Source organism: Cornus florida, unplaced genomic scaffold (genome assembly GCF_030987335.1).
Source record: "Cornus florida cultivar Cherokee Brave unplaced genomic scaffold, ASM3098733v1 CherokeeBrave_3.0.0_Hap2_Chr05, whole genome shotgun sequence".
In the NCBI taxonomy this organism is placed as follows: Eukaryota; Viridiplantae; Streptophyta; class Magnoliopsida; order Cornales; family Cornaceae; genus Cornus; species Cornus florida.
In genome coordinates, this window is record NW_026775575.1 from 89,014,173 (window position 1) to 89,026,671 (window position 12,499).

At 35.5% G+C, this 12,499-nt stretch overlaps 1 protein-coding gene across 1 annotated transcript; it reads left to right on the forward strand.

Moving 5' to 3' along the window:
• The first annotated feature begins 9,872 nt into the window (after positions 1-9,872).
• LOC132307476 (F-box protein At1g80960-like) lies at positions 9,873-12,314 on the forward strand. The gene is made up of 3 exons (XM_059805257.1): positions 9,873-10,739; positions 10,827-10,982; positions 11,731-12,314. Exons 1-3 carry the CDS (start codon positions 9,888-9,890, stop codon positions 12,100-12,102), a joined length of 1,380 nt encoding a protein of 459 aa, XP_059661240.1. The 5' UTR covers positions 9,873-9,887; the 3' UTR covers positions 12,103-12,314.
• The last annotated feature ends 185 nt before the right edge of the window (positions 12,315-12,499 follow it).

Sequence of the window (12,499 nt, forward strand, 5' to 3'; positions counted from 1 at the left end):
CTGTGGTCTTTGCTTTACGTATTTGGAGACATTATCTGTTGGGTGAGTCCTTCAGGTTATTTAGTGATCACAAGAGTCTGTAATACTTGTTCACTCAGCGGGAGCTGAATATGAGACAGCGCAGGTGGTTGGAGTTTGTGAAAGACTATCATTTTTCTATACAGTACCATCCAGGGAAAGCGAATGTGGTGGCAGATGCACTCAGTTGCTGACCTATTAGTAGTCTTTCTGCTCTATTCATTACTGAATGGAATGCGTTGAAGAAGGTGGATGAATTGTCAGATGCATTCATGGTTTGTATGGTATATACACCTTCTATCATTCACAAGGTTTTGAAGGCACAACTCACGGATCAGCAGTGCATTAACAAGGTTGCAGAGATAGCTTCCGGAGAGGTTCCATTCTACTATGTTAGGGCTGATGGAGGTTTGAGGTACAACGGACGGTTAGTGGTACCTTCTGCTGATGATTTGAGGAAGGATGTGATGACTGAGACTCACCACTCTGAGTTCTATGTTCATCTAGGAGGCGATAAGATGTATCAGGATATGAATCTGCAGTTTTGGTGGGCAGGTATGAAGAGGGACATTGCTCTTTTTGTCTCACGATGTAGTACTTGTCAGATGGTCAAAATTGATCATCAGAGGCCGCCAAGAGCTTTACAGCCACTACCAATACCAGAGTGGAAATGGGAAAACATTTCTATGGATTTTGTGGAGGGATTGCCAAACTCTTTCAAAGATCATAACTCTATTTGGGTTATCGTGGACAAACTGATGAAATCAGCTCACTTTTTGCCTATTCGTACTGACTACACTTCGAAGCAGTTGGCGAGACTTTATATTGCCGAGATTGTGAAGTTGCACTGCATTCTATTGTCTATTATATCGGACAGGGATTCGAGCTTTGTGTCAGGATTCTAGAAGAGTTTTCAGCAGGCTTTGGGTACAGAGTTGCATCTTAGCACTGCTTATCATCCTCAGACTGATGGACAGACTGAGCGGGTGAATCAGATCATGGAGGATATGCTTCGGTCGTGTGTTCTTGATTTCAAGGGCCACTGGGAGGATTACCTATCGCTTGTGGAGTTTGCTTATAATAATAGTTTCCAGAAGACTATTGGGATGGCACCATTTGAGGCGTTATACGGCCGACCGTGTCGATCGCCTGTTTGTTGGATGGAGGTTGGTGAGAGTAGATTCTTGGGTCCTTAGTTCATCAAGGATACTTCTGAGAAGATTGCTCTTATTTGAGATCGCATGCGTACTGCTCAAAGTATGCAGAAGAGCCATGCTGATCGTCGCACTCGTGCTTTGGAATTTCAGGTTAGGGATCAGGTGTTACTCAAAGTGTCGCCTATGAAGGGTGTAATGCACTTTGGGAAGAAAGGAAAGTTGTCACCACGGTTTATCGGTCCATTTATGATTACGGGTCGAGTTGGAGCTGTCGCTTATTGGTTGGCACTTCCGGATAATTTGGATCGTGTCCATAATGTGTTCCATGTTTCCATGTTACGGAAATTTCTCCAAGATGAGGATCGGTATCCGCATATCAATGTTGGGGAGATTGAGTTGTAGCCGGACGCAACTTATTTGGAGCCACCGTGTCGTATTGTCGACTATCGGGATCAGATCCTTCGTAATAAGGTTATCCCTTTAGTTCGTATTCAATGGAGTCATCACAATGAGGCTGAGTCCACTTGGGAACGGGAGGATGTCATTCGCTCGCAGTTTCCTGAATTATGCGAAGAAGGTAAAAGCAAATTCCGAGGATGGAATTCCTTTTATTAAAGGGGAAGAATATAATACCCCTAATTTCAAAAGGATAGTCCTGGTATTTAATTTATTCTTTTAATGGAATTTTCAATTATTCAATTGTTTATTTGACATATTTGTTACTTGTTTAAATTGTGTGACGTGTTTAAATGTTTATTACTTGAATTATGACTTGTTTTTATTGTTGTATGTAAATCTTTATTTTTGTTTAAGTGGTTTAATATAGTTGTTTTAATTGAATTAATTTAATTTAATATAATGGTTTAGTTATTTTAATTTAATTGTTAATTGTCGTGATATAATTGTATTTAATTAGGGTTTTGTTTTAGAAGTCGCGTTTGTAGCCGACGTAAGTTTTAATTAAGTTTCTTTGGGCCGGTTATGATTTTAGTTGGGGCTTGAATTAATTTAGGGTTTGGTATAACTCTATAAATATATGGTAGACGTTTGTTTAGGGTTTTAAAAACAAATAAAACCAAAACACGTCTGTGGAAATAGCAGAGAGAGAAACAAAGGAAGTTTTACAATATTTGAGTTCGCCGGAGATCTTCGAAGACGACGTAGAGATTTTGAACAAAAGTCTCAAAGGCAAGTTCTGTCTTAACTCTCTCCCTTAGGCTTCGTGTTCTTTGCATACTAGATTAGTTCCAAGTTTATTTATAACATGTTTAAAAATATATGTTATCTATTTCAATGATTTAAGTTTAAGTCGTAACTCTTATTCTTGATAAACTGTTTAAACTTGAAACTTTTCTACATTGTTTTCTATTTAAATCCCTGTTAGTAATTGTAATAAGGACTTAAATAAGGGTGGGAACCTACTGGGGTTTAGTTACAGTTTCTAGGAACCTTGGCAGAGAAGTACCGGAGGTGAAAACGATGCCGGAAAAACAAAACACGGAGAAGATGAGGGAGAGAGCCGGCTCCTTTTGGATTGGAGGTGGCTCCTTTTGATTGGAGGCGGCTCCAAGTTTTTTTGGAGCCTGCTCCATCTTTGCTTCTTCCAGTTTTTCTTGTTCTGTTAGCGTGATCTTCAGTTTTCAATGAGAAAGCTTCGTGGTGATAGTTTGTTTAAGTGTTCTAAGAGGAATTAAATACTGTAATGGAGGTATTAGAGGTTTTTCAGAGTAGGATTAAAGTCTCAAGGGATAGAATAATACAGATTTAGTCACCGAGTTTTAATCGTTAAAACTGTATGGACATTTTATGTGCCTTGCAGACCTGTTTGGTTTTGGATAGTATATTTCTTAATTATTCTAGAAATTTCTATGAGGACTTGTCCACTGCTAATTACATTTATTTGGAATAGAAATACTTGCTAGAAATCTATATTTTGTTAAGGATTAATTGATGATTAAATTTTAGTATTTAGTGCATCAATCTGTTTGGACAAGAAATTAACAGTACGATAAGTTGCCTAGATTTATTTGGCATGCCATGCAATTGAGTGCGACAATATCTATTTTAGGCTTTGTTATTCCTATGGAAACTGGGAATATAGTTTTATTTGCAGGCATAGTCCTGTGTAATCAAGTTATGTTTTCTGTATTGGTTTACTTAAGCATGTTTGTTAAGCTACTCCATTATGCTTAGTTTGGAATTGTTGGTATTAATATTTGTATTATCAGTGTTTTATCAACTGGTTGGTTTTGTTTAAGCATGTTCGATAATATACTTTAATATGCTTAATATGGAAATCTTGATATTGACATTCATATTTTTGATGCTTTATCAACTGTTGGACGGATGGGATTGTATGCACCGGTATGGGACGATGTCATACTAGGTTTGGATTAGTTCAAATTGCTAAGTCCTACCTAATTTGGAATAATGGTACGGGTTATTAAATAAAATCCTCCTTATATATATGAGTCAGTGCGGTTGAATATGCCGAACGACTTACTGGATTTCTTATGGATGGTTAGGAATAGAATTTAAATATATTTTTACGTTACTGTGACATGAGCCTAAGTCTCAGAGTCGACGGTTAGGAGGCGTATATGTAGTTGGATGTGTAGCTGGCTGTAAGGGTTGAGGTATACCCTGTTTAGGTTTAGGTACTCATGCCCACTCAGGTGCGTTTTGTGTGATGCCTTCTATTCAGGTTGAGACCCTTTTCATAATCTAGCGAGAGTCCAGTAATGTGGATATATTTATGTATGGATTATTAGTTATTGTTGAACTATTTAGTATGTACATGCGTATCGAGTCTCTGTTTGGATTGTAGTAGGATAGAACTTGTTCGTGGGCCTGACCCACTCCTCTTTTTCAAGTGTACGTCAGTTCCGGGCTTGAGCTTGTTCGTGCTAAGCAGAGACGATCTTCCACTCTACTGACGATGTAAGACTTCTTTCCAGATAATAGATTTGAATTTTATCTTCAGCTTTATTTTCATTTTAGTTTGGGATTTTTATTAGGGGTCCACTAGAGATGGATTCCCGAGTTGTTTAACTTATAGAGTTTTGGATTATCGAATTTTAAGTATTTAAATTATTAAGGATTATCTTTTAGTTTTCTTTCAGCTTTTAAATTTTAATTCTTATTTCATTTAGTAATCTGTGTTCGTTATAACATATTAATTGTTTGATATCCCTCGGGTTTGAGCCTGGGCCTGATCAACCCGTGTCTCGGATCCGAGGGGTATCACAGATTAGTTGATCCTTGAGCTATGCTGATGGGTTGATTTCCCAAGTACATGATAGTGCATTGGACAGGTTGGAAGGTTTTCTCGATTTCAGTCGTAAGTGTTCAGCTATGGTATAGTTATTGAAGGCAGCAGTCATCAGAGATGGTTTTAAGAGTTTCTTTGGGATCGCGAGTTGAGCTCGTATGTTGGTTTGTCGAGTAAATCTGTAACCACTGTTTTGTGGGCCTTAGGGCGTGTAACGTGGATTAAGTGAGGTGTTTTTGGTTGGACCTACCGTGTATGGGATCCAACCAATTCTGGTAGGATGTTTCGTGTGGACTGCATTAGTGCGATTTTATGTATCGAATTGGTTTTGACCTGGATTGAGTTTTGTGACGACTTATATTGAAGGATTCTTTTCGTGATGCGTGTCGTTGTGTGGGTTGACTGAAGTCATCGTTTATGGATTTTGTATAGACTAGTGGTATGTTCTGGTTAGAAGGATGTCAATTATAATGGTTCTCAGTGGTCAGGACTCAGAGGAGTCACGGAGTTGGTTGGGGGCTTGTGCCTCGTGTGCTTGGTATGTGGCGGTAGAAAATTTTGTTCGGTATAGGGCGTGCCCTTATGCCTAGTTAGGGTTGTGAGGGAAATGGTGCGTGTGGCTGTGGCCGCTGTTCGGTTAAGGTTGCATTGGGTCACAAGTGTAGGATTGCGAGTGACATGGGACGTGGGATTCTTTGGATTGAGATTTTGAGGTATAACGTGTTGCGTGGGGTACTCGGAGACATACTCCGTTTTTGTATCCTTTCGTCTTTCTCTTGTGAAGTGGGTTGATTTCGAGAACGAAATCTTTTAAAGTTGGGGAGATTGTAATGTTACAGATTTTTTTCTATTTTTTATTTTCAGGAATTTATTTGATTTTTCTATATTATTTTAATCCTTGCCTTGTTTTGTGTTCCACGCGGGCACCAAGGGGCGAGTTGGTCATTTTTTTTGAGCCGAGAGTTTTAGAAGTGTATTTTAATCATTTTAAGTCAATTAGAAGTAACTGTATTACTTTTAGAATTTTTCAGAAGTCGGGACGATTTCCGAATTCGGGAACTTCTCTAGGTTTTCTCACATATATGTATACATCTATATCTATATATTAGGAAGAAATTTTATGGGACAAGGATGGCATTGTAGAGGAAGGGAAATAGCATGATGGTAACTTGACAAAAAGTTAGTAACCATAGAATCATGACAAGTGACACAAAGAAGGCCACACAAGCAATTGCAAGACCAAGCCTAAACCCATCTTTTTTTCTTCATTTTCGGCCAAGCCCCCTCTCTCTCTAACCTTTCTCATTCTCTCTCTATATTCCTCTCCCCTTCTCTCTAGAATTTCTTCATGCTAGAAGAAGATTTGGTTAAGCCGGAGTTAGCAAATTATAGATCGTTGTAAGGGCTACGTTTTGGTGTCGGTATTGCAAGCTTTTGGTGGGATTTGAGTTTGGAGCTTGGAGCTTGGGTTGCTATCTTGAGGTAGGGGAAGTTTAAATTATGAGTCATATGGTTTTAATGAGCTTCTATGTATATTCTTACATGAAATCTTGTTATTGTGTAGCATGCTTAGTTTTGTAGAGTTTTGGTTTGTGGTGTTCAAGTATGATATGTGGTTGATTTATGTGGTTTAAAATGTAGCTAATGTGATTTATGCTAATTGTGTATAACATGCTATTTTCTATGTTGGAATGTGGAAGTATAGCTTGTATGGTTATCTTATGTTTTGTATATCATGAGCGATAATTTTGATTTAAATTCATGAATGGTATTTTGATGATTAATGGCATAAACTTCATGTATTTTTCATGGGGAAATTGGGTTTTCGAGATTGAACTCATGATGTGGAAATGAAGGATGAAAAGTGAATTGATGTTGTGGTGTAAGTTGGATTGAGAAGTGAGGTGGTGGTTACGAAAGGTTTGATGAGGTTTAGGTTCAAAGGAAAGAGGAGGACAATTGCATCTCATGTGGTGAAATGAATTATGAATTCATTGTATTTAATATTTGATATTATGGTTGACATCCCCATAATCCCTTCTTCTTATTCTCCTCTTCTCTGGTTGTGGTTCACGGGATTTTTAGGAATGTAATTTAAGCTTTTTCTATTGAGCTGTTGAGCTCACCCTATTATCATTAACATTTTTTCAGGAATTCGGAGACAAGTTGGTAAATGATATGCATCCATAGATATTGACGTAACTAGGATTTTAATTCATTTTTATTAAGCTATGTAGTGTTGGCCATAGAGGCCTCATTCCTTGTATTTAATTCCTTTAAGAATGTATTTCTTTTGTAAAGCATGGCTATGTACTGTAATTACGACACTTGATAATATTTGATGTAAACTTGAGATTACGTAAAGGTTTAATGTTGAATAGGGGAAATGCAGTTATATTTTAAGAAATTATAGATGCCATCTAACTGTATGTTTTGCCGTGAAATTCGGGATTTGTTTGTGTATCAGGTTTGGTATAGACTGGCTCACAATGAGTCTAGCTCATTTGATGTCTCAGCTACAGATAGCAGCATTCCAGGCCTGTCAGCCAGCTGACAAGAACAAATATCAGCCGGCTGATAGTGAAAATTTTTGGTATTCTAGTAGGTCGATATATTGTGGATGTTGTTTTGGCCGGCTGATAAACTTTGTCAGCCGACCGAACCCCCTCTTATCAGTCGGTCGACGTTGGATGTTCGGCTGGTCGACAATCTTTTTTTCTGAAGTCCCGAGAGCATGAATTATTGAGGATCGTTTTAGCCGACCGACCCTGCAGGTCAGCTGGCTGACCATGCATTTTCGATCGGCTGACGAATGGCCATCAGCCGGTTGAGGCTGACTTCTCCATCAGCTGGCTGATCTTATCCATTGACTTGTACTTTGATTTCTTCTTCTAAACTATGTCTTAGAAAGACCTTGGGACCCTTGAATGATCGGTGTATCCCCAGTGAGTATAGGAAAGGACGGGATTGCCCTTAGTTGACCTCGGGTTCGGGTAAGGACCCGCTTAAACAGTTCGGGCCCACGGGTATGGGTCATTACAGAGCACATGCCCCCTAACCTCGCCCTATGTACATATATGGTATATATATATAGATATAGATACTTGTATATTATGCATCTCTAAAAATATTACTTTTTAATTTTTTTTTTTTTTTTTTTTTAACTTTTTTATTTGTTTTTCTCTTTTACTCTATTAAATTTCTTTAATTACCTTTTTAAAAAAGTTAAATTCCCTTATTTAATCATGCTATAATTCGTTTCCTTCAAAATTCATTTTTCTTTTCCTTTTTGTTCTTCTTATTCTTATTTTTTTTAAAAATAAATAAAAATTCCACTGTGCCCCTGAATTCAAATCTTAGCTCCGCCCTTGGGTGTATCCTGCCAATAAAAATATTACAAATCAATTTGTTAGAGTAATTTTGAACATATTTTCAAGTGTTGGGACAAATTTCATTATATGTTAAATTTGCATTAATTAAGCATATCAATAGCATAACATACTCGACTCACCTAATATCAATTTAATATATATATTTTTTCATTACATTCATTTCGACTCATGATGATTGTAATTAGTCTAGTTTAACCTAAATTTTTTATTTTATTTTTTACAATCAAAGCAAATGTCCTCCAGAAATAATCAATGACTGGCTCGATGCTTTGTTCAGAGATAAATCCTTTGAGGTTGTCTTTCACCATGCCTACTCTATTATCCAATGACGAAGATATTTTAGTATATAGCTTCAAATTATGGATTAGGTGGGCTTGTTGTTGGGTATATGAAAAATATAGTTTAATTACGAGGATATTAAAATTTTAATTAATTACTAGAATTATATAGTTGCCAATTAGGTACAGTTCTTTGCTTAAATGCTAATATGAATAAATATTCTGATAAATTAGGAATAGGAATTGATATTTGTGTTTCACAATAATACTCTCGAGCTCCACTTTCATTTTCTCTCTAAATGAAAATTCAAATTAACCCTTACACCACACAAATTTGATTATTACCATTTTTATCTCACTCACTTTCTATCATTTCTAAAGACTTTTTTATAAACTTATCACATAAAGTATGTTGAAATTTAGAAAACATATCACATAAGGTATGTTATTTATTTAATTATTTTTATTTAAAACTCTTTTTTTTTTCTTTTTTTTTTTTTCTATTTCTTAATTTATATATTTTATCTTCTAAAATCAAATAAGCTTCTCTATACAACAAACTTTCTATCTGAGTAAAATTAAAATTTTCTTGATTTTGAATTCAATTAAATATTTGTCTATAATTAGAGAGATCTATTTATTGATATAGAGTTTGCTTCTAATTCAAATATGTTTATTCTAATCACTTGCCTTTATTATTCTAATCATAATCCTTATATTTAAGGATAACCCTTTCTCGTACACGAATTGTGTGTATTAATTCTCTATCACAATGGATGAAATTTATTATAGAATAAATATGGATAGATTCATAAAGAAAATGTATTTTCAAAACTCAAAAATATATATTCTAAAGAAAAAAAAGTAGAACAAAAGAGTAAGAAATTACCATTATGGTAGACATTTAGAAGGGTTGGCTTATTAATAGATTTTTGAAATTTCTTCAATATTAATTGTCTTAACAAATTCAACAACTTCTCTAACTCAAACACTGTGTCATTTAGTCATTTTTGGAGACAAAAGGAGAGAGAGAGAGGATGGGAGGGGACGTGAGAGAAGTTAAAAGAAATATATGTGAGAGAATTATAGCTTTTGGTGTCAAGAATCTAAGCCTAAAGGAAAGGGCAATTATGGAATTAGAATTATAAAAAAATAAATCTTCTATGATGGGAGGGTTACATTGTAATTTCAGTTTAGGGGAGAGAGAAAGTGGAGCAACTTAGGATCATAGTGAAGCACCGATATTAGCTCCCTAAATTAAACTTACCTTTTTTGTTTTTGCTAATTGTTTAGAAATTTACATTAATGTTAATTATTTCCTTAATTCTCAAGATCATATTAAAATTTTAATATAAATATCTATTATGCTAATTAACCCGAACTTTTAAATCAAAATCTCAACTAAAGTTGAAAATTAGGGTAAAATTTTTTAAGAATAATTTAGATTTGATCGGATTAAAATTAAATTAGAGTTGAATATTTCACGTCGGGTTGGGTTGGGTGTAACTGTCTAAGTTACACCATCAACCCACTCAAATTATGGCCCTACAAAACAATTATGTATGTGGCATTGAGTAATTTTACAACATGAAAGGTAGGTATGTTAAAGAAGTCAAGTTATGCAAAGGAATATTTCGAGAAAAAGAAAAAAAAAAAAAAGAAAAAGAAAAAAAAGAAAAGAAAGTGGAATATTCCTAATGAAACACAAGTGCATAGTAATCTTATTAAGTACGTTTCCATCAAGTTACGAAGCAAAGCCTAAAGTCAAATAATGGCATACATGGGTCCTGACCATAACCATGACCTAATAAGCAATCTCCGAGATAAGCTGTTATGTTCAATCATCTCACTGCTTCCGGCAAAAGAAGCCGTAGCAACCACCCTCTTGTCTAGCCGGTGGAGCCACCTGTGGAGGTCCCTTTATCGCCTCGATTTCGACCCCGTCCACGTCGAAGATGTGAACCTACTTGATTTAATTCCATTCCAGATCATTGAACACGTAGTGTCGTCCCAGCGGACTAATGTCACCGTCTGCCGGATTTCTCACTCCCCGGAGGACTGGCCGTCGTTGCTCAAACTGATCAATCGCCTCAAAGTGAACAAATCCATAGAAGAGCTCCGACTTACTTGTATAGATGATGGAAATGGAACTGTTCAGTATCTCGAGTCGTCTATCTTGCCGGTGAGTCTCTTCCGGTGTGGAACTCTCCGTGTCCTCGAACTCAACAACTACCAACTCAGCGTTGACGACTCCATTGCTGCGGCTTTCGAAGGTTGTGTGAATCTGACAACTCTAAAACTCAACTCGGTCCGAGTAACCCCGGAGAGTCTTTTCAGAATCATATGTAACTGTGAGTTCTTGGAGAATTTGAGCCTGTGTTCTTGTATTGGATTAGACTATATTAAGATTATTTCTAATCACAACTACTTTAAGTTCTTGGAACTCCGGAATTTGGATCTTTATAAGATTGAAATATATCTCAAGAGTGTCACTGAACTAGTGCTTGATAATGTTCAATACTCCAAAAGATGTTATATTAACTGCCCAGACCTTCGAGTGTTCCGAGCCTTTGGTAAAAATATGACAAATTCAGAGATTCTCGGGCGATGTTGTGGCCTTCTGGTAAGTTAATTTCTCCTTTAAATATTAAGAAATTGTGTAATCAAAATAAATACTTATCAATTATTTTCTTGATTAATTTCTCATTAGAGAAGTAGTACTAAATATGGAGAAGAGTTTCTTTCTGCCCCGAATTTGTGCGTGTTATGCACTGAATTAGACTTGAATGACCTCAGAGATAGTATCTTATTCGCTTTCATTCTCAAATCGAGTGTTCGTCTGCAAAAAATCGACGTCACAAATCGGGTAAGTTGATCCAATGCCGCAATTTTAATTTACTTATATACTATGGTATATTAGAATTCTTTTAAGTGTGACAATATTAATTGCATGTAATTCAATTCTGAATTAAAGCAGTAATTTTTATTTATTTTTCTTAAAGTGAATTAAAGCAAGTATCATTTTTTACAATGTTAAGCATAAGGTCTGGAGGGATTAATCAACATTTTAGCAATTTTTTATTTTTTTTCAGGAATTATTACATATAAAAAGTGCTAATGACTCACATTTACCATTTGATATAGCTTCAAAAAATATGAAGACATAAAAAACTCTATTTACTCTCACATAGGTACCACTTTTTGTATATGCATGTATCACTTTTTGTGTTGTACAAAAAATATGAATAAAAGTGGTACCTTTATACCCAAAACAAAAAGTGGTACATGATACACAAAAAGTGGTACCTTTGTTTCCATGTCTATGTCAGCATTTTAGTCTTATCTTATTTTTTGAAACTATGAAACTTTGATGGAGCCAAACAAAAAGTGGTACGTGATACATAAAAAGTGGTATCTTTGTTTTCATGTCTATGTCAGCATTTTGGCCTTATTTTATTTTTTCGAAACTATGAAACTTTGATGGAGCCATTAGCACCATATATATATATATATATGTAAAAATCCCTTTTTCTTTTTCTTTTTGTTTTTGTTCTTTTTTTTTTTCTTCTTTTTAATGTAGTATTCTCATTATGCGTTTTAACTTTGTCAATCAGGCAAACCCAAGTTCAAGCAAACTTCCATATAATGAGTCTCCGTTTTGGGAAAAACCAGAGTTATCCAATAAAATAACACCTCACCTCAAGCTAGTGTGGATAAGGGGTTTTGCAGGAAAAGAGAGAGAAATGATGCTCGCTAATCATCTCATCAAGAATGCTATCATGTTGGAGAAAATTGTGATACAATGTGACGACAATTGTTCGCGAGAAGGAGCAGTCATTACGAGGACCTTGCGATGGCTGCCAATGGCCTCCATGAATGCTTCTGTAATCCTGAAACCGCCCTCCAAGTTTATGACCGAGGTTGGTGATGATTTTGGTAATTGGGTTTCGACACTTCTATCGTACTCTGCTGAACGTCACTTTTAATTTCAGATTTTATATTTTCATCATTATCATATGGATTTCGGTATAGAACATAAATTTTATATTTTCATCATTATTACAATATGAAAACTAATTAAACATGTTATTCTGTTATTTGGGAGAAGTTCAGTTTGATTTTTTCAAGCGAAAAGTAATATTTAGAAATATTTATGGGCTAATCTTGTTATTTCTTTATGAAATTAGATGTTTGGTTATTTAATTTTGCACTTTCAATTTATGTGACTCTGCATTTGTTGTGGTTTTCAATGAATTTCAAATTTTCTTTCTCAATGGGATATAGAAAACACTTCTGCTTATATACCCAGAGGATAAGAAATCAATCAAGTACAACATACACTCTCATAACTCCCACAATATTGATAGTAGACATAAACTCTTT

Coding starts and splice junctions, on each gene's coding strand:
- LOC132307476 (XM_059805257.1), top strand. CDS start 9,888: ATGGCATACATGGGTCCTGACCATAACCATGACCTAATAAGCAATCTC. Junction 10,740..10,826: donor GGCGATGTTGTGGCCTTCTG/GTAAGTTAATTT, acceptor ATTTCTCATTAG/AGAAGTAGTACTAAATATGG. Junction 10,983..11,730: donor AAATCGACGTCACAAATCGG/GTAAGTTGATCC, acceptor TTTGTCAATCAG/GCAAACCCAAGTTCAAGCAA.